At 37.9% G+C, this 23694-nt stretch overlaps 1 protein-coding gene across 2 annotated transcripts in view; it reads left to right on the top strand.

Moving 5' to 3' along the window:
• The window catches only part of fndc4a (fibronectin type III domain containing 4a), a 40333-nt gene extending 21298 nt beyond the window's left edge, over positions 1 to 19035 (top strand). For both annotated transcript variants that reach the window (XM_047387027.1, XM_047387026.1), the window contains exons 4-6: positions 9504 to 9593; positions 15298 to 15431; positions 18098 to 19035. In XM_047387027.1, the coding sequence (XP_047242983.1) occupies positions 9504 to 9593; positions 15298 to 15431; positions 18098 to 18139 (266 nt within the window). In that variant the 3' untranslated portion in view covers positions 18140 to 19035. The remainder of the gene's footprint in view (positions 1 to 9503; positions 9594 to 15297; positions 15432 to 18097) is intronic.
• The last annotated feature ends 4659 nt before the right edge of the window (positions 19036 to 23694 follow it).

Below are 23694 nucleotides of genomic sequence, written 5' to 3'. Positions count from 1 at the left end.
TGGAGAATTTCTGGATACTTCATACCAGGCAAACTTTCCTGCTCCTGCTGAAGAAAAACATCCCCATAAAGTGGTGGGTTTTTTTGCCATGAATTGCGTCCTGGGTAAGCCCCTCCTTTTGTCGCCCTCCAATCAAATAAAATGCAAGACATTATCTGTGACTCTGGGGCAGAATAAAATGCAGTGCAGGCATGGACCTTTGTCTCCTTTTCTCAGTAGAAAGCCGGGGATGCCTTGTAAATAACGGGAGTGACAACTGGGAGCTCATAACCCCTGCCACCACCCACCTCCACTGCCACTGTCCCCATAGCATAATGCTGCTAGATTTGTATAGTAAAAAATGTGAAAAGTTGTGTTAATGAATCCCTGCAAAATACACATTTGTGTTTGCAACAAGACAAAGATAAGGAAAATTTAAAACAAATGCTTTTTGGAAGGTGCTGTAATGTATGTAATACATACAATGCTGTGCATACAGCCATAACAGAAATCTGACAATTATATTTAAAAAAAGAAAATGATCAGATAGTTCGATGTCTTCAGAAACCTTGAAATTGTTCCTCATCTGTTAACAAATGTGTTCAGCATTCACAAATTGTTTTTCTGCTTAACAAAGGCAAACATTGCCATGAGTTGCATCAGTCTAATTGAAGTAGTTGAAAGACGTTTGTTAAATGGAGCTGTTTCTTTACTACCTGTGACTAAAACAATAAGATTCTTAATGTTTCTTGTTGTTTGCTTCTTAAAGAATAAACATTAAAAACAGCAGAATCTCCACGATCACATGATCTAAACCCAATTAAACACTGAGCTGCTTTTTAAACAATTGTGAACTAAGCTGTTACAGAACATTTTTCCTTCTAATTCAGCATGAATCCCAATTCCCAGACAGAGGCAATCCTTTACAGACACTTCTCCTGCTGTTGTGCTGAAGCCTCCTTTTTTCCTCTCAATCCTTTTGAAGCAAACTGACATTGAAAAGTGAAGGCAAAGTGAAGGCAAGTGTTGTGGAGTGCAACAACATGAAGGCTTCCTGTCAGAACCTCACAGTGGGATCGGGTGTGGTGACGAAGGGAGAATGCTTTTCTCTCAGACATCAATACATTATTGACGGATTCTTCAGGCATGGCAAGCTGCTCTGAATTTATGCAATGTTACATAACCTGTGGTAATTCTCTACAGACTCCAAAACATTTTAAATTCAATGTATGGGCTCAGATCAGGGACTGGTAGAAAGAGGAAGACTGTGATGGCTCTGAGTAAATTCTACAGCTTTCATTTTTTTTAGCTCAGGGTAAAAAAAATGTCTGTAAAGTCATCTAAGTTAACTCAGGCATGACTATATAATGAGCCAAATGTATTCAGTCTTGGCGCCTCACTTGACACTTGTGTGTGAGCAGGGCCGGATGCCTCGAGTTGATTTTGCCTAATGAATTCACACCGGTTGGAGGTTGTGAAAACCTGGAAACGCTGATATAAGGGGATCATAAATGTTCCTCTTTAGCTGACTCGGGTTTGGCTTAATTTGTTAAGCAAGCAAGACTGTCCAAGGGGGAAAACAATTTAACACATAGTAGCTCATTGAAAGAGCCTGTACACGATATATGAAGTAACACGGGTGCTGATGTATTGACTTACTTTACTTTACAAATCCAACACGTTACCTTTGTTGCAATTTGTTCAATTAATTTTAGACAATTACCCTACTATTAATATATCTCAGTAAAGTACTGCCCATAAACAGGGTTTTGGCCAGCGCCGACTGTTTGAGAGACTTACTGTGAAATATTTATCAAGATTTGCAGCCCCTTCAGGTCGCCCAACTGGGTCAAAAAAACAGCCCATTCAGTGGAACGAGATTCATTTTTTTAGGAGTTTGTTTTGGCGTGTTAAAGCAATCACTGCCAGCTTTTCATAATCTAATGCCAGCGATGCTGACTCTTCATGTCCTAGTTTTAAAGTTCAGTAACATCACTTTTAATCATGCAACTTTTCTGAACTTCTGGCTCATTTTCTTTTCAGATTATGAGTTTTAATCATGCTATTCATTTTATTACACAAAAGTAAAAAAGCATTCATTTATATATCCATGGTTGGATTGTAGGTTTTTCCTCGCACTTTCAAACTGAATCACTATGACAACAGCCTAAACTAACACGCTCCACTCATGGAACATTTCCAACATAAAAAACAACCAAGAAGCCAGATAATACTGTTCTTAAGTTTCCACAACAGTTTTTCACAACACTGACCAGAGGTACCCAAAATTGTACTCAAGTAAAAGTAGCACTGCTTCATTATATTTTACTGAAGTATCCAGTCAAATAATTACTCAAGTAAGAGTAATAAAATGTTTGGTGAAAAGGCTACTCAAGTACTGATCATAACATCTGATTTAATATTTGAACATGATTTTATCAAATAAAACGTAAAGTTATCTGCAAAGTCTGATATTTTAAAGATGGAAATAAATAAAGTAAATTACGAAATACCAAATTCAGAAAGAAGAAACACTTTTCCAAATCATTGTTTTTAACATAAAACTTATGAAACCATATAGGGAATGTATATATATTAGAATATGTAGAATTGCCAGGAAATTTACTGAAAAAGCGCCTGGAGGAAATCTTGCAGGTACATGACAAACATGCAAACTTTATGGAGAAAGGCCGCAAAACCTCTTGTCCAGTTTTATTGCTAACCCCAGTTATTATAGTTCATGTTGCACTTAAAAATACAGCTGCATATTAAAGATTTAATTTTACCTCCGTATCTCGCCATGAAATGTACAAAATAAATCAATAAAAACAAAATCTGAAATTGATATATTTTTATTTTAAATCTAATCAGCAGTACACACATTTTACTTTCCACATATTACCACTAATTGCAAGTCTGGAGATATAATGAAGGTTAGCTGCAATCTGCTTAAACCAACATCTATTTTATCTGTCATTCATGTGCACATTGCTTTCTGTCTTTTGTATGAAAACCATCAGCAAGAGTAACTACAATGTATCCTTAAATCAGTCCTTGTACTGAAAATCGACCCATTCTTGCACAGCATTCAGCTACCTCTAATAAACAAAGACAGGTTTACTGGTAGCAGTGAACTCAAAGCTAAGCTGGAATACTGTCTATTATTGTGTAAATTGATTTCAAATTTGGAATCAAAATATAATATTAAAGTCAATTGGAAATTGAGATTGTTAGTTACATCAGCTAAAAGTGTTGTTTTATTCAGTTGGGAAAAAACCCAACAGACACGTTCAAAGGATAAACTTATAAGAAATATAACCAATAAAAAATGTTTAAAAGCCTTGAAGAAGTTGTAAAGCTGGATGGGTCCTGTCAGAAAGGATTTGTTGTGACGTTCTGAAGTGCATTTGCACAAGTCTGTTGCTTAACACGCCGCTGTGTCCAGAACGTTATGGAGTGGGTGTGAGACATATACATCCAATATAAAGATGCAAGAGGGCATCTTATCACCGGTAGTAAACAAGAACATTTCAACACATGCTCACTGGTTCTTATCCTACTACTAAATAAATAAATTAAATGTATGCCTCACATGTTTTCTTTTAGTCACTGAACTAGTATGAACAGATTCTGAAAAATATATTTATATTATCCACACTAAAAAAGTGTGCAAGGCTTTAATCAATAATAATTTCAAGTAAGCTATTTGTTGTCTATTACCTTTGTTTCTTTTAAAAGCCTCTTTGATCCAGCTAACTCTGACATGAAAGGGCAATTTTAGAGATCCTTTGTCAGGGTTTAGTGCTTCCTATTGAAACCATATTAATTTCTGTCACACAATATGGTGAACATTCCCAACATTTAGGACTATGGCCCTCATGAATTAATGAAGTTCTTTAAAATAATGTGAAGACATACTAAGCCTGTTCATACCTGAACAAAATTCATCTACATACAATAGTATATAGTATATTGTTCCCATGGATTCTGGTCATCAAATATCTACATCTTTTAGTGGATAAGAATGGTGGCTATGAGCTATGGGTGCTTTTAAATAAATGGGTAAATTAGCATTGTTTGTGTGAACCGAGGATCCATTGCAGGTGTGAAAATCTTTCACTGGTGTAATATAAATCACCCCCTAAAGAGAGCCATATTAACTGCTGCCAATCTACTTTACTGTTTCAGATAAAAGATAATTTTCTCGATATGGTTCTCTGAGCTCTCACTAACTAAGAAGGTGGTCCCATAGGCATGATTACTGTATAATACTTCAAAAAGATGCTCGGCTGTCTCCTCCAAGGCAGCACCTTTACTTAGACTCTATCCTTAAAAGCACTGACACAATAATATGCGGCATTTTGTCGGATACATGGGGAGTTTCCCACCCATGTGGAAGAAATTTATAGACAGATAAAGCTGTGGATAAGTATAAAGCAGGGTTATGTTATAAAATAATATTCAAAGCTTGAACAGCTCATGTTCAAAATGGAAAAATTGTTTTACACAACCACTGACTTATGAAGACATGGCTGTCCACCTGAACTAACAGGTGGAATAAGAAGAATATTAATTGAGAGATGCTGCTAGGAGCCCCAGGGTAACTTTGGAGGAACTGCATAGATCAACAGCTCAGGTGGAAGTATCTGTCAGCAAGAAAACTATTGGTTTCTCAAAATCTGGCTTTATTGGAAAAGTTGCAAAAAAACAAAAAGGAATTCCTGAAACAAAAACTGGCTTTCAGTTTGCCACAAGCCATGTAGAGGACACAGCAAACATGTAAAGGTCCTTCTCAAAATATTAGCATATTGTGATAAAGTTCATTATTTTCCATAATGTCATGATGAAAATTTAACATCCATATATTTTAGATTCATTGCACACTAACTGAAATATTTCAGGTCTTTTATTGTCTTAATACGGATGATTGTGGCATACAGCTCATGAAAATCCAAAATTCCTATCTCACAAAATTAGCATATCATTAAAAGGGTCTCTAAACGAGCTATGAACCTAATCATCTGAATCAACGAGTTAACTCTAAACACCTGCAAAAGATTCCTGAGCCTTTAAAACTCCAGCCTGGTTCATCACTCAAAACCCCAATCATGGGTAAGACTGCCGACTGACTGCTGTCCAGAAGGCCACTATTGACACCCTCAAGCAAGAGGGTAAGACACAGAAAGAAATTTCTGAACGAATAGGCTGTTCCCAGAGTGCTGTATCAAGGAACCTCAGTGGGAAGTCTGTGGGAAGGAAAAAGTGTGGCAGAAAACGCTGCACAATGAGAAGAGGTGACCGGACCCTGAGGAAGATTGTGGAGAAGGGCCGATTCCAGACCTTGGGGGACCTGCGGAAGCAGTGGATTGAGTCTGGAGTAGAAACATCCAGAGCCACCGTGCACAGGTGTGTGCAAGAAATGGGCTACAGGTGCCGCATTCCCCAGACCTGGGCTACAGAGAAGCAGCACTGGACTGTTGCTCAGTGGTCCAAAGTACTTTTTTCGGATGAAAGCAAATTCTGCATGCAGTCGGAAATCAAGGTGCCAGAGTCTGGAGGAAGACGGGGAGAAGGAAATGCCAAAATGCCAGAAGTCCAGTGTCAAGTACCCACAGTCAGTGATGGTCTGGGGTGCCGTGTCAGCTGCTGGTGTTGGTCCACTGTGTTTTATCAAGGGCAGGGTCAATGCAGCTAGCTATCAGGAGATTTTGGAGCACTTTCATGCTTCCATCTGCTGAAAAGCTTTATGGAGATGAAGATTTCATTTTTCAGCACAACCTGGCACCTGCTCACAGTGCCAAAACCACTGGTAATGGTTTACTGACCATGGTATCACTGTGCTCAATTGGCCGCCAACTCTCCTGACCTGAACCCCATAGAGAATCTGTGGGATATTGTGAAGAGAACGTTTGAGAGACTCAAGACCCAACACTCTGGATGAGCTAAAGGCTTGCTTTCGAAGCATCCTGGGCCTCCATAAGACCTCAGCAGTGCCACAGGCTGATTGCCTCCATGCCACGCCACATTGAAGCAGTCATTTCTGCAAAAGGATTCCGACCAAGTATTGAGTGCACAAACTGTACATGATTATTTGAAGGTTGTCGTTTTTTGTATTAAAAACACTTTTCTTTTATTGGTCGGATGAAATATGCTAATTTTGTGAGATAGGAATTTTGGGTTTTCATGAGCTGTATGCCAAAATCATCCGTATTAAGACAATAAAAGACCTGAAATATTTCAGTTAGTGTGCAAGGAATCTAAAATATATTAATGTTAAATTTTCATCATTACATTATGGAAAATAATGAACTTTATCACAATATGCTAATATTTTGAGAAGGACCTGTAGAAGAAGGTGTTCAGACAATGAGACCAAACTTGAACTTTTTGGTCTATTTCCAAAATGCTATGTGTGGTGGAAAACTAATCTTGCACATCAAATGAACATATCATGCCCAATGTAAAACATGGTGGTGCTGTGGTGTTGATTTTCTTCAGCAGAGATAGGGAACCTGGGCTGTTAACTCCTAGAAAACCTGTAAGAGGCTGGAAAAACCTTGAGACTTGAGCAGAGATTCACCTTCCTGAACATTCATCCAGAGCTCCAATAAAGATGTTTTGGATTGAAGCATAGTCATGTTAGAGTCGTTACTGCAGTCCAGACCTAAATCCATTCAAGAATTTGAAAACCGGTGTCAACGAACGCTCTCTATCCAATTTGACTGAGCTGGAGGTATTAAGCAAAGGAGAATGGGCTAAAATTTCAGCCTCTAGATTCAATGATGGTAGAGACATTCCCCACAAAGACTTGCAGTTGTAACTGAAGGTAAAGGTGGTTCTTCAACGTATTGACTCAAGAAGGCTGGTTACATAAAATCCACACTTTTATTTTCACAATTATGCAGCACTTTGTGTTGATCTAGCACATAAATTCCATGTAAAATACGTAGACATTTGTAATTGTAACGTGACGACATGTAAAACCTTAAAAGGGATATGAATAATTTTGCAAGGTACTGTACGCCAGCACAACTGTTTTATGTTGGAGAAGCATAATAAAAGAATTAATCAGTAGAAGATGGGTAACAACTCTTGTACTGAGTCCGTGGTGTGTTGTTACACATCTTCCCGTCACAGCTCTGAGTTACAATCGGCACCGTGGGATTAGGGGTGAGCAGAAGGAATTTCAAGTAATCATTTTAGCACAGACGGTACTATGTACCAGAGGCTCAAAAATCATGTTGTTCTGCTTTAGCGAATAATCACGCAACAATATGAGAGTGGTGCAAAGATGCAACACATAGAAAAATGCACTGCAATGATACTCAGGTCATCTGCATGAGCGCTTTTCTTAGTCTGTAGTATAAAACCTGCTGCCTCTCATATCCACATATCCATCCTTAGCGAGGGTATATGATAAAAATCTAAAACAATATGCTCAACTGAAAGAAAAAGAACAAATACTGTAAAGGCAAAAGTAAAACATTTCTGAGCGAGTCAGATTCTCTTTAGTTTGCGGTTTTCAAGTTATTAGAAGAGAGTCCCTGTTGAAATTAGCATGAGGTAGTTGATAGAAAAACATGGGCAACTGTCAGGATGTTGGGGGATGTGATGGAATAACTGATCCATAAGAGTTCTGAAGCCTCTATAGACTAAAGGGCCATGCTGCTAATGTCTCAGTGTGGGTTTTGGTCAAACTTGCGTAGTTCTTTCCATACTGGAAAGAAGGAAATTAATTAGAAAGAACCAGTTGCTAAAAAGGAACTGCTGAGTGGGTTCAGGCAACTTGAGGAAGTGTAGGAGTAATACACTGGATAACAGCTCACTGAGAAAGCCATCAAACACTGACCTCAGTCCTGACCTGGCATTTAAAAGGTAATGTTCCTTTCTAATTTCTACACAGAGCTTATTGCACACCATCTAAATGGTGAGTCTCAAAAATGTTTATTTTTTCATGAAATAAATACACAAATACAGTTAATATTAAAAATCTTTAAAAAAATTACCAAATTTTTAAAGGATTTTTTTTTTTTATATGTCACTTCTCTTGACATAACATGAGCAAGAATAGGCAGAAAGACAGGGAGAAGAAAAGCTCCTCTTTTCATTCAACATTTTTCATTTTCAGTCTGACTAAACTGTTAATAAATGTGCATATGGTTTATGAGGAGAATCATTTTGAAATTGTTCTCCAAATGTTTAAACTTGTTGAACAGCTTGTTGGTATATGCCTATTTGCAAAGAATTTAGTTGAGATTTCCTACAGCAGGACAGGGTTGTCAAATTCTTTCACCTGGCTTCACTGTCAACACTGCTGCCCCTTTAGCTCCTGCTGCCAGGGTCATTCAGAAGGGAAACTAAAAACAGATATTTCAACATAGATTCTTCTGTTCATCTAGATCAGGCATGATGACAATATTTTTTCTGGTTAATAGATTGGCAGGCATGTCAGAGAGGAAAGTCAATAATAAAATGACACCAAGATGGCATGGACCTCAATTAAGGAAAGAAGTCCTCTTGTGAAGTTGACAAGATATGGAACACTGCAAATTATATACAATACAACCAGCTAAAAAAAATATTTGTCAAAGGCAGAAACCTCAGCAAACTCTACCAGTGATACCCTCTTTGCATCTGTATGCTTCTCTTACCACAAAGACGTTCTGCAGTTGATGCTGCGCAAGAAGCACTACAATGATATGCTGGTATTTGACAACAACACCAATGTCTAAACTGTTTAGTTTGACATAAACAGCTTGATCAAAGAAATCTAATGGGATTCTTAATTGTAAGACTGGACAAACTGCTTAGAAATTACATGTATCAATCTCTCCAACTTCATCAACGGCACAACTTTAATCAAAAGCATTGCCAACATTTTGGTGTAATTCTGCTAAGATACAGTACAAACAAAATATACCCTCTTTAGTACAATTATGGTCAAAGCTTTAAGTAGTTCTATATGCTCATTTTTAAGATACTTTGGCTTCCTTGCTCTGTCCACTTACAAAGCCACATCACTATATCTCTTAAGAATTTTGGAAGAACAACTGAACACTCTCTGAAACTGCTGTAATGTGAAACGAGCTGGCAGACTGTCACTTTTGGGGCAGTTCCCTGACAAGTTGATTCACTAAAGGGGCCAATTAGGAAGAGTGGTGCTCTGGAACACGTCCATCTACCCAAGTAAGGAAATAACAGAGGGTCTAGTTGATACACTTAGAGTAGGATTAATTGTTGTAGATTGGTTTGTTGTGACTCCAATTGCATTCTCTGAAAGTTAATACTAATAACAGTCATCATGAGCTATAGAGATGATAAAGGTTTTTGACAATCAATGCAGAAGCAATGTAAATCAATGGTATATTATAAACAAATCATGTCAAGGTAATTTACTCAGCAGGACGTTTTAAAACACAAGGATCGAATTGCCAGAATTTGTATTTATGCATTCTAACCATTATAGTTACTGCAAAGTTGTTAAAAATATGTTGCGATTACCTTTTAACTGTGCCGTCTCTTAGATGACCCCACCGTGCAGGGCCTGGACAAGTCTCGGCATCTTCAGACAGGGGAGATGATCATAATTGTCGTGGTCTTGGTCATGTGGGCAGGTAGGTTTGTGAATGTGTGGAGTTAAAAGTTTTAGATTGGAAAGTAGGCAAAACCTTTTAAAGTAGTTTCTGGGGTTTGTCTCTTGCTGGTTGGGAGTGTGTAGGATTCCCACCAGTAAAAGGGGAAAGCGGAGTAACATATTGACTCATTTAGAAAAGGCATTTAATGAGTAACGCCATGTTTCGAGGACCTTGTCAGTAAATTAATTGTTATCTAATATGATCACCAGTTTAGTGCTATCAAATAACATTAATTACTGAAGCAAACTTAGGTGTAAAGAAATCTTTTAATTTTACAAAAATTGAAGAAATATTAACATTTTGGAGTAGTCCAGCCAGAGTCTGGACTTTAATCTGAAAGAGAATCTGTGAATGAAGCTAAAGATTAGGATGATGGCAGGGAGGTCTTCAAACCGTCAAACTTCCATTTGGAGCTCATCACCAAATACAGGTCCTTCTCAAAATATTAGCATATTGTGATAAAGTTCGTTATTTTCCATAATGTCATGATGAAAATTTAACATTCATATATTTTAGATTCATTGCACACTAACTGAAATATTTCAGGTTTTTTATTGTCTTAATACGGATGATTTTGGCATACAGCTCATGAAAACCCAAAATTCCTATCTCACAAAATTAGCATATTTCATTCGACCAATAAAAGAAAAGTGTTTTTAATACAAAAAACGTCACCCTTCAAATAATCATGTACAGTTATGCACTCAATACTTGGTCGGGAATCCTTTGCAGAAATGACTGCTTCAATGCGGCGTGGCATGGAGGTAATCAGCCTGTGGCACTGCTGAGGTCTTATGAGGCCCAGGATGCTTCGATAGCGGCCTTTAGCTCATCCAGAGTGGTGGGTCTTGAGTCTCTCAACGTTCTCTTCACAATATCCCACAGATTCTCTATGGGGTTCAGGTCAGGAGAGTTGGCAGGCCAATTGAGCACAGTGATACAATGGTCAGTAAACCATTTACCAGTGGTTTTGGCACTGTGAGCAGTGCCAGGTCATGCTGAAAAATGAAATCTTCATCTCCATAAAGCTTTTCAGCAGATGGAAGCATGAAGTGCTCCAACATCTCCTGATAGCTAGCTGCATTGACCCTGCCCTTGATAAAACACAGTGGACCAACACCAGCAGCTGACACGGCACCCCAGACCATCACTGACTGTGGGTACTTGACAATGGACCTTCTGGCATTTTGGCATTTCCTTCTCCCCAGTCTTCCTCAGACTCTGGCACCTTGATTTCCGATGACATGCAGAATTTGCTTTCATCCGAAAAAGTACTTTGGACCACTGAGCAACAGTCCAGTGCTGCTTCTCTGTAGCCCAGGTCAGGCGCTTTCTGCCGCTGTTTCTGGTTCAAAAGTGGCTTGACCTGGGGAATGTGGCACCTGTAGCCCATTTCCTGCACACGCCTGTGCACGGTGGCTCTGGATGTTTCTACTCCAGACTCAGTCCACTGCTTCCGCAGGTCCCCCAAGGTCTGGAATTGGCCCTTCTCCACAATCTTCCTCAGGGTCCAGTCACCTCTTCTCGTTGTGCAGCGTTTTCTGCGACACTTTTTCCTTCCCACAGACTTCCCACTGAGGTGCCTTGATACAGCACTCTGGGAACAGCCTATTCGTTCAGAAATTCTTTCTGTGTCTTACCCTCTTGCTTGAGGGTGTCAATAGTGGCCTTCTGGACAGCAGTCAGGTCGGGCAGTCTTACCCATGATTGGGTTTTGAGTGATGAACCAGGCTGGAGTTTTAAAGGCCTCAGGAATCTTTTGCAGGTGTTTAGAGTTAACTCGTTGATTCAGATGATTAGGTTCATAGCTCGTTTAGAGACCCTTTTAATGATATGCTAATTTTGTGAGATAGGAATTTTGGGTTTTCTTGAGCTGTATGCCAAAATCATCCGTATTAAGACAATAAAAGACCTGAAATATTTCAGTTAGTGTGCAATGAATCTAAAATATATGAATGTTAAATTTTCATCATGACATTATGGAAAATAATTAACTTTATCACAATATGCTAATATTTTGAGAAGGACCTGTATAAATCATCAAACTACCAGTGAAAATGTGCAAAAAGCTGCTCAGCGGCTGTAAGAAGGGTATGATTGCTGTTATGACATGTCTGTCACATTTCCCATTCAAACAAACTTCTTGGTTGAATTAAAATAGTTTTAAATCTAAATCAGGGGTCCAAATAATTTAGGTCTTACCTAGTTGTACCGAAAGCAACAACATGTGGAATTTAACAACATACAGAGGTAGAATTGGAGATTACAATTTATATAATAATTATAATAAGATATTTCTAATTTGTAATACAATGGATTAATTAAAATAGTAATCTGGGCTGTGCTAATGTACATGGCTGATGGATCTGCTTTGGCTGTAATTGGTAAGAGCTTTGCGAAGTTCTTCCTCTGTCATCCACTGTTTCGTTCCTTTCATTGAGTTAAACTTTCTTGCAGTCTTTCAAAGTGGTTGCAATGAATATCATTTTACACTTTCTGAAGCTCTTTCGAAGCTTTCATTGAAATTTGGATGCTTTCTTAGAAAAATGTCAGTAGAGTACTCAGCAGTTTTTGAAGGAATCCTTTTCCTGTTTGTTTTTCTTAATCTTACAGCTACTCAGCAGCTTAACAACTACATAATACAATACAATCATACAGACAGACAGACACAAAGTCAATTCCATTCATTCCAATTTATTTTCATAGTAAATTATGATCTAATTTCATTTTTCATTTCATTTATACTTTTTTGGAAAATGTACAATAATATTTACAGCCTTTTAAATAATATCAGAACTTTTATGGCTACATATTCAGGGAGAGGATGGAGGTGTAAAACGTATATATATTTGGACTCCTTATCGATTTTCTTTTTATGGCTTCTACATAATTTTATATGCTGTTCAGACCAAACGTTTGGACACACCTTCTCGTTCAAAGAGTTTTCTTTATTTTCATGACTATGAATATTGTAGCTTCACACTAAAGGCAACAAAACTATGAATTAACACATGTGGAATTATATACTGAACAAAAAAGTGTGAAACAACTGAAAATATGTCTTATATTCTAGGTTCTTCAAAGTAGCCACCTTTTGCTCTGATTACTGCTCTGCACACTCTTGGCATTCTGTTGATGAGCTTCAAGAGGTAGTCACCTGAAATGGTTTTCCAACAGTCTTGAAGGAGTTTCCAGAGATGCTTAGCACTTGTTGGCCCTTTTGCCTTCACTCTGCGGTCCAGCTCACCCCAAACCATCTCGATTGGATTCAGGTCCGGTGACTGTAGAGGCCAGGTCATCTGGTGCAGCACCCCATCACTCTCCTTCTTGGCCAAATAGCCCTTACACAGCCTGGAGGTGTGTTTGGAGTCATTGTCCTGTTGAAAAATAAATGATGGTCCAACTAAACGCAAACCGGATGGAATAGCATGCTGCTGCAAGATGCTGTGGTAGCCATGCTGGTTCAGTATGCCTTCAATTTTGAATAAATCCCCAACAGTGTCACCAGCAAAGCACCCCCACACCATCACACCTCCTCCTCCATGCTTCATGGTGGGAACCAGGCATGTAGAGTCCATCTGTTCACCTCTTCTGCGCCGCACAAAGACACGGTGGTTTGAACCAAAGATCTCAAACTTGAACTCATCAGACCAAAGCACAGATTTCCACTGGTCTAATGTCCATTCCTTGTGTTCTTTAGCCCAAACAAGTCTCTTCTGCTTGTTGCCTGTCCTCAGTAGTGGTTTCCTAGCAGCTATTTTACCATGAAGACCTGATTCACACAGTCTCCTCTTAACAGTTGTTCTACAGATGTGTCTGCTGCTAGAACTCTGTGTGGCATTGACCTGTTCTCTAATCTGAGCTGCTGTTAACCTGCGATTTCTGAGGCTGGTGACTCGGATGAACTTATCGTCTGCAGCAGAGGTGACTCTTGGTCTTCCTTTCCTGGGGCGGTCCTCATGTGAGCCAGTTTCTTTGTAGCGCTTGATGGCTTTTGCAACTGGACTTGGGGACACTTTCAAAGTTTTTCCAATTGTTCGGACTGACTGACCTTCATTTCTTAAAGTAATGATGGCCACTCGTTTTTCTTTACTTAGCTGCTTTTTTCTTGCCATAATACAAATTCTAACAGTCTATTCAGTAGGACTATCAGCTGTGTACTGTATCCACCTCCTGCACAACATAACTGATGGTCCTACCCCATTTATAAGGCTTGAAATCCCACTTATTAAACCTGACAGGGCACACCTGTGAAGTGAAAACCATTTCAGGTGACTACCTCTTGAAGCTCATCAACAGAATGCCAAGAGTGTGCGGAGCAGTAATCAAAGCAAAAGGTGGCTACTTTGAAGAACCTAGAATATAAGACATATTTTCAGTTGTTTCAAACTTTTTTGTTCAGTATATAATTCCACATATGTTAATTCATAGCTTTGATGCCTTCAGTGTGAAGCTACAATATTCATAGTCATGAAAATAAAGAAAACTCTTTGAATGAGAAGGTGTGTCCAAACATTTGGTCTGTACTGTATAAATAACATATATATAATCACAATTTAATTTTGTCATAACAGGTAACATAGCTAAAAAAATCTAAACAGGATTATTAGGCACTTTGATGCCACAAGTCATGACACACTTAACTTTCAGTTCTTAAACTACAACTATGACAAATACCAAATAACTAATTTTGACATAAATATTATAGTATTTCAGCATCAACAAAGTGATTCCCAAAGAGCCAACAACTGAAAACTTGCTTTATTAATACTGCTTCTCTCATTGCCTGTGTCAGGTCTGTGCTGGATCTTCAAGACATTTCTTTCTCATTCTGTGCCTCACAACATCACACAATGCTCGACAAGTCTTATTTTATCCTCCACCTGTCCACTTTTCTCATCTTTTAGGTACACGCTGCAAAATGTGATGTTGTGGTCAGGTACAATGACTGAATAGAAAATAGAAAGGTAGAGCAGAACTCTAATTTCAATTTCCAGCTAATGTGTATTCAACTACACAATCCTTTGGCTTGTATTCACTCCCATAAACATTTGACCTCAACACAATGAATCTGAGTATCCCTGCATAAGCTGAGTCCATATTAATAAAACCACATATAAGAAAAGAAATCAAACTACACTTTCAGGTCTCATATATTAATCTAATGTAATCTAACCATGACGAACATGAACATGATGAGCATAATCAACAAGATCAACATCTCTTCTCATCTGCTAATCAAACAACAGCTGCAACATTGGATAAGGCTTAATTGCAGCATGGATATAAATGTAAGCAACAACAAAAAAAAAGCGTCTCATAAGGATCTCATTATCAGAACTCTATATTCCTTTCTGAAAATGTAATGGCAAGGTCCTTAAAGAAATTCATAGCCTTAGTGATGTCAGGAAGTTAACTGAATTCACAATACAATTCAGACAGGAAGCACAGCCGCATCTAAAAGACTGCAGAACATAAAAAGCCAAACTGTATCATCTTTCCGTTTTTCAAATGAAGGCACAGCTATCGAGCTCCCTGGGGAGCCAAGTTCCATTACCCACATGGTATTTTAGTGTGTGGCGGTGCAGGAAGTGTGAATGACAGTGGTTTCCTCATGACTGAGTTCCTGTTTGTTGTGTGAGTGTGAGTTTTTCACTTGTGGCCTCCTCTGTCCTCCTGGCAGCTGTTATAGCCCTGTTCTGCAGGCAGTATGACATCATAAAGGACAATGACTCCAGCAACAATAAGGAAAAGGTCAAGCCGTTGTCGGAGAGGAGCACGCCGGAGCACCAAAGCGGAGGACTGCTAAGGAGCAAGGTAAACATGAATAAAAATCATAGCTTAGAAATTCTGGCTAACTAAATTTACTTCTTTGACTTAAACATGTTGCCTCCGGTATCTCTGTTGGTATATACTAGCCTTGCCCTATGTGAAAGTTACTGTCTGGGTTTTTCCACTTATCACCGTTGCATCCCCCACAATGCATGGGGGTGGGAAGACATCTGGGATAGGTGGGTAGCAGGACTTAGCACACATAATCACTAATGCTCTATACCATGGACAAGTGAATGAAGTTGTGTGATTGGTTTGGCTTTTTTTCTGACTTGCTATCCAGCAGAGTTTGTAGAAGCATATGATTAATTGCTGGAAGAACTTAATATTATTATTGAAATATTCTCTGCAGACCCCACACACCCTGCACAGAAAATATTTAGGCGTGTACGTTCAGGTTGACGCTACAGAGCATTGTGTGCTGAAACCAGATGCCAAGCTGTTTCTCTGATGAACACAGTCAGAGTTTCAGAACAACACCATGCATACTTAAATATATGTACATTTAAAAATATATATTTTTTATTTCCATTTATTGTATAAAAAAAAATAATAACGTTCACTCAGTGCAAAGTGTAGCAGAGTCAAATTCTTTGTTTGTGTCACAAACTTGGCAATAAAGCTGATTCTGAATAATAACCAGTTTTAAAGGCATATCTTCAGAAACATAAACACTGGAAACTAATGGACACATTTACAACAATCATTCACTTGGTTACCACTAGGCGTGTAACATTATGAAATGTTTGTATCTGGATTATTGTGTGCAACTTCATTACTGATGTTAACATCATAGTTTTTGTAAAATGTGTTGGAAATATGTAAACAGTAATGCAGGCGGACGTTAATGTACAGCCAGCAGCATAAATGTGTTATAAACATTATTATTTTATTTTATTCGTAATAACAGTAGTGGTAGTAGTAGTAGTAGTAGTAGTAGTAGTAGAAGTAGAACTGGTAGTACCATACTATATTTATTAAATGTGTGGAACACATTAAAGCCTGCAGTCCAAACACACAATGCAAACAACGTGTGCATTATCTGAGACGATGGCCTTGACAAAACAAATTGAGTTTTTGATATTCTACTTATTAAATACTGGTAATGATCATTTTAAAACAATAAAAATCATGGTAATCCTGTTAAAAAAAACAAAATAAAAATGAATAAATAATAAAAAAAATCGTGAACAATTAACTCTTGTAACATGGGCTACTGGAGCTTTTAGACTGATATTTTCCTAAATTCCTGTACCAGCTAGCTATGTTACAGTGCAAACACTAGCTTGTACATAAATTGTAACTAAAAGCCAATATTTGTATGACTGATAACTTTCCCTTAGGCAACCTCGCTATGACTAAATACAATGCTGTCTTGGCGCGGTTAATGTACTGTTAAATTAGGCTGCAGACCACCAGTTCCTGTGGTAATGTACTGACACGCTTCACTGTGGTCTGTCCTTTACCTTTGTTGTTTTCTGCAGAATTTGTCCTTCTACGTTGAGAAGTTGATAAGAGACCCACAACAGCAACAAAGCTTGTTAGTTAAAAATCACCATATGAACTTATTAATTTTCTTTTTCAGAGAACATACAACAAATGCCAAAAAAGTTTGGAGACAAAGCCAATACAGGCTAAACATTTGGACTTCATGTCATCATCTTTAAAGTCAATATGAATTCTCTGGATTTTGGTTTGTATGTAATGCATGATCAGTTTGTTTTCATTTACAATGCTTGTTAACAAATGTTTACAAAAGAAAAGAAGGGGTTTGTATTAGCAAAATGTATTCTGAAAAGCGATACAATAATAGTGTATTTTGTTGCAAAGTATACAAATTACACTAATGATAATGTTTTTGTACAAAAGTAATCTTGCTTCTAAACATTTGGCCTGTAGAGTAGCTGCATGGGAACCCAAAACAGGGTAAACTAGAATAAACTGGGAAAATAAGCATTAAAAAAATTATTTTTGTTACTGACACTGGATGGTAATCATACTTGTGTAAAATTCAGTGTTTTATTATATAACGGGACTGAATTCAACATTGGGACTAACAAGCATGGTGCTGTGTCTCTGTCTCTGCTCTTTTAATATTCCTTTAATTTATCAGGCAACATTGGAGAGTTCAAACTGGTTTATTCAGTTGTGAAAAATATGTCTGATGTGAATATTATTAATTACATCATGAGTGCAACTCTAGATGGTTAAACTGGTTAGATGGTGATTTGCATCTCAAATGATAACCTAATTTGTCATGTGCTCGTTAACTTGAAGTTAAACAGATGAATTTAAGGTCTTAACTTCTTCCATTCGATAAAATAAAACTGCTTTGATTCAGACAAAAACCAGATACGGTTTAAACTAGATATTAAACACGTTTTTACCGGGGGGGGGGGGGGGGACTAAACAAGGCTAGCAATGGAGGACAGTCACACACCAAATTACAATACATGAAATTCAACAGCACATGCTTTTCCATACTAACACTACAAACATTTGCTGAAGTTTCTTGAAATCTTACAAGCCTTAAAGAAAGTCTAGTTGCCATTTTTGGGAAATAATGTCTTTAGACTTTAGAGAACAACCTGGGAAGGTTTACAAATGAAGCTAAATTAAACCATACTTTTCTTTGTTCTTCTCTTTTGCAGTTTCACCCCTCTGTGCCATCCATAAACATCATTGAAGTCTGAGAAGAAGAGGGCCAAACTTGAACTACTACATCTTCAACTGTTAATGCATTTTTTATTCTCTCCCCGTTGAGAAAAACACTCAGAGAAAAGCAGAGAAGATGTGAGCTACTTATAACGCTTTGATTGATGAAAGGGTGTCAACAGACTGATATGCATTAGTTTTATATTGGGGAAAACACATACATTTGTGTTCTGACACAGACACACCTTAGAATTGCTGAAAAACTGTTCCCCTGCAGATTAATAGGACTCGATTTAATGTTAATCCATGGTGCAGAAAACACTAATGTCTTTGCTGGGTGTTTGCTTTATGACTGCAATACAAAACACTGTAACTTATCATCTCTGGGAGGCGTATCTTTGTGACGCTTAACACGCAGCGTATTTTTGATATTGGCTTGTGCAGTTACATACTCTGTTCACCTCTTATAGACAAGTGCGAGTACTGTTCATATACTGCTTGAACATTATAATGCTGTGTGGTTACTGTGAGTAGGGTCTGAATGGGAGACAACATTTGTGTTCACATAAAATCCCTACATTGTTTCTGTTAATCCAAATTGAACTGCCGTTTCTGGATAACACTGTGTGTTTTCATATTTCTGATATAACAAACACATTTTAGTTTGCTAAAATAAAGTTGCATGCAGGGCGAGTAGAAAACCAACTGATATAGATTCTAACTTAGACACTCAAAATGGAGATACATAAGCCAAGAAGCTTTGTTGTATATTTAGTTAGTTTGCTTTTAGAGAAGGTTGCCACATTTAAACATGCAGTGCATCTTTATTGTAATTTCCTAAACACATTGTTTTTCCTGAGGTATAATAAACTTTGTTTTGAAATGTCTCATTATTAAAATGAAACTGATGTAATAAAGTCTCACTGAAAAGCTACAAACTACTTCAAGTGTTTGCAAAATACTTGCACATAAACTGGCAATATATTATCTCCAGGGTCATTAATTGCTAGTGAGGATTTAATAACAAACACATTTTATTGACAAAGTATATTGCAAATAAATTTTAACTTTTTTTAATGGGGTATAAAATGTCCAAAAAAATGTCCAAGAAAAATGTTTACGTGTATCTATGCTATGGCAATGGTGTTACAGATTTGTACACTGTAGAAAGATTTTTGTCTTTCATTTACTTTATAGATCTAACTATAGTTCACGTCCTACACTTAACATAGAACACAAGGGGTTTCATCCAATTCTATACCTCCTTTCATTGTTTTAACTGATAATTTTGGGCCGATAAATAAGTTATATGATATATTAAGATATGATACTTGACAGTATTGGTTGTCATCCACAGTAATCAGACAGGTAACAGAGGTGCTACAAAACGTGCCACCCTGCAGATATGCTAACACTCCAGCGTCACCTTTCTACAGATCTGATACCGTAGCATTCTGAATAGGATTTTCAGCTAAGCTATGCTTCCACAAATTTATTATAGGAAATGCAAAAAAAAATCTGTAGCTTGCACATTGCAACTAGACAGCCAAGACAGCCAAACATTTGGAAGCAACTTCTATTTTTGATTCACAGTGTCTTTCTTAAAAGCCAGAATTAATTGTATGGAGTTTGGAATATATTTATGGCAAGACCACGTACATAATGAATTTAAATAATTAAGTATATTTTTAAACGCTTTCTAGTTCTGATCATGACACAGTGGAGCTCAACTTGCAATGAGCTAACCAGAGATTGGATATGGACCTCTAGTGCATAACCTGAGTCAAAGTAGGCTCCAAGATTCCTAATAGAAGATTTTGTACACTCACTAGCCACTTTATTAGGTACACCTGTCCAATTGCACGTTAACGCACATTTCTAATCAGCAAATCACATGGCAGCAACTCAATGCATTCAGGCATGTAGACATGGTCAAAACGATCTGCTGCAGTTCAAGCTGGCATCAGAGTGGGGAAGAAAGGTGATTTAAGTGACTTGTTGGTGCCAGACGGCCCGGTCTGAGTATTTCAGAAACTGCTGATCTACTGGGATTTTCACGCACTACCATCACTAGGGTTTACAGAGAATGATCCGAAAAAGAGAAAATATACAGTGAGCGGCAGTTTTGTGGGCGCAAATGCCTTGTTGATGCCAGAGGTCAGAGGAGAATGGCTAGACTGGTTTGAGCTGATAGAAAGGCAACAGTAACTCAAATAACCACTCATTACAACCAAGGCATGCAGAAGAGCATCTCTGAACGCACAAACACGTTCTAACCTTGAGGCAGATGGAGATACAGCAGCAAAAGACCACACCGGGTGCCACTCCTGTCAGCTAAGAAACAGGAAACCTGAGGCTACATTTGCACAGGCTCACCAAAACTGGACAATAGAAGATTGGAAAAATGTTTCCTGGTCTGATGAGTCTCGATTTCTGCTGCGACATTCGGATGGTAGGGTCAGAATTTGGCGTCAACAACATGAAAGCATGGATCCATCCTGCCTTGTATCAACGGTTCAGGCTGGTGGTGGTGGTGTGATGATCTGGGGGATATATTCTTGGCACACTTTGGGCCCCTTAGTACCAACTGAGCATCTTGTCAATGCCACAGCCTGAGTATTGTTGCTGACCATGTCCATCCCTTTATGACCACAGTGTACCCATCTTCTGATGGTTACTTCCAGCAGGATAACACGCCATGTCATAAAGCACGAATCATCTCATACTGGTTTCATGAACATGACAATGAGTTCACTGTACTCAAATGTCCTCCACAGTCACCAGATCTCAATCCAATAGAGCACCTTTAGGATGAAGTGGAACGGGAGATTTGCATCATGGATGTGCAGCTGACAAATCTGCAGCATCTGTGTGATGCTATCATGTCAATATGGACCAAACTCTCAGGAATGTTTCCAGTACCTTGTTGAATCTATGCCACGAAGGATTAAGGCAGTTCTAAAGGCAAAAGGGGTCCAACCCGGTACTAGCAAGGTGTACCTAATAAAGTGGCCGGTGAGTGTATAAGAAGCTAGAGGGCCCAAAGCTCCAACAGTTTATAGTTCAAAACAATTTTTTTCTTGGTTGAGTCGAAGACAATTTTCCAACCATTCAGCTTTTTAAATAGTCAACTTACGTAAGAAACTTAGAAACCTGATGGGGCTTAAAAGATATGTATAACTGAATATATTATGTGGAGCTGTGATAAAAAAATGCATTTAAAAATTATCAAAATGTGCCAAAAAGAGAGCACATGGAACAAAAAGAACAAGGGCCCCAGGAAAGAACCATGAGGTACATAATAATGGTGTAGAGTTGCTAATGAGCTATAATTTGAATCGGCTACAGAAAATGATCAGGCTGGTGTAAAATAAACCTTCAAAGCAGAATCTAATAATCTCACCCAAAAAATCTATCGATGATGATAATTCAATCTTTGCTTATTTGCTGTTCTAAATAAACAATCCTTCAAGTCACTGCCAGCTACCACCAGTTAATTAACTCACCAACAGGTGTCAAAATTATCCACCATCAACCAAGAGATTATGAGCCAGCACTGTCTGCGGCAGCTCTGCACAGAACAAATTTACTGAAGCCTTTTATCTGGCATTTAAGCTAATCCAAAATGTAATTACAATGAAGTACCTTAAAAATAGAAAGAGATTACATTGCACTATAAATGAGGTATTCTTGTTAACTTTGTTGCAGTGCAGCACAAGCAGACAACTTCCTTTAGTTCAGATGATTTATTGCTAAGATGAATCTAGATGACATTGCAGATGTGATTCAGAGATTAAAGTATGACGGGTTTCTATAAATAAATGCACTTAATTTTCCCTTATAGGATTTGGACCAGAGCATATTTTCTTAGTTGCAAAATTCACCCCTTCTCTTCAGAATATGCAGTTTTTACAAAAAATGTGAACACATGAGATTTGGGCTTTTACACTTTTACTGATGCTCTTTAAAATTGAGAACAAAAAATATGAAATCCAAGGATTATTTTAAATTAGGTCTGTGTTATGGTTTGCGAGATAGAACCCCAGAATGCAGACGAGCAGGCAGCGTGATGGTAAGTGAAAAAAACAATTTAATAAAAAACAAAACTCACTCTAAATAGAGGCAGGAACAAAACAAAGAACGGTCAGGCAGAACAGGCAAAAAACAGACTTGGCCAGGCTGGTCGAGACGGGCGTGGCGTGACTACAGGACAAGAGCAATATTTGAATAATGTTTCCGCAATGAACAACTGAACAGAAGTGAATATATGGAGAGTAAACCAGGTGGAGCTAGGAGACAGATTAGTTTGGAGCAGGTGAACCGGATAAAGATAATTAACAGACAGAACAGAACGTGGCTGGAGCAAGAACAGAGACTCTTGAATACAAACAAAAACTAAAGCATGACCAGAACCAAAAACCAAACTTGACAAAACATGAACAAGACTAAAACATGACCAGAAAAATAACAAACAGAAGCTTGATTTAAAAACTGTGAGAAAAATATAAGAAAAACCCAGAAACCAAAAACCAAACAACCCCAAATCATAACAGGTCTGTGTTTTTCACTAATAAAAGATAGGGCCTAACTTTTGAAATTCAATATAGGGAACCTCTAAGATTAGCAGTAATATACCGTTACTCTTCACTGAGATGTATTTAGTATACACTACATATGAAGAGCAATTATTATGTAAATACTAAATTGTCTGCCATATTGTTTTCAAGAGTTAATACTATAGCAACCATGACCTCTAAAAGTCAGAGACAATAGGTTGTCAGTGTCAGATAGTACAACCATTATCAACACAATATTAATTCATTAGGGCAGTTGGAACACCTTATCAGTCTTTAATTAGCTGTTTCAAAATGTGTTGGATAGCCTATTAGCAACCAATTACACGCTTATGAATACTAAATGAGCTGTTCGTCTGCAGATTGTGATACGAAGGGTACATCTGACTTTGGTTAAGACTAAAATACCCTTAGGTTGAGCAATGCTGCATCCAGTAACTTTGGATTATTAAGCAGAAATGCCTTCTTGTTCAGAGTTTGTGTTTTTCTCCTCATGTGATCTGTGCTAAAATAGCTGCGGTGGTGGTTTGGATCGTTGCTCAAAAAGCAAAACAGTGATCGACTGTCACTTGTCATCCAATGTTGCTTTTAAATCATATTACTAACTGAAATTATTACGTTTTCTTAATGCATATCATGCAGCGGCAGACTTTGCTTTCACATTGTGCAGGTGGCCTTTCAGTCGTAAAGTCAGAGCAGTGCAAAGTGGGTTGACAGCATCTAAAGTAAGGTGAAACATGCACATTCTATTGATCTGTCTTACTTCATCACAAGAAATAAAGAATACACTCAGTGTAAACTGTAGATTGGTTCCATCTGCAGAAATATAATCGCACAGAGAAGTAATTACTCTGCAGGTATTTAAATAGCACAGAATATAATTAAAAGCTTGGTGTAAGTCCCAGAAGGGGTTTTCTGAAAATATGAAAGAGCTTTAAACTTCCAGCTGGAAGGTTTTCTTTTTGAAGATGAGCCAAATGCTCCACAGAGGTTTTGTTCTTCAACAGTTTTATAAAGAA

This window comes from Girardinichthys multiradiatus, chromosome 15 (assembly GCF_021462225.1).
Source record: "Girardinichthys multiradiatus isolate DD_20200921_A chromosome 15, DD_fGirMul_XY1, whole genome shotgun sequence".
NCBI classification, from domain to species: domain Eukaryota; kingdom Metazoa; phylum Chordata; class Actinopteri; order Cyprinodontiformes; family Goodeidae; genus Girardinichthys; species Girardinichthys multiradiatus.
The sequence above is the reverse complement of the archived record's forward strand: the minus strand, read 5'-3'. Positions and strand labels throughout refer to the sequence as shown.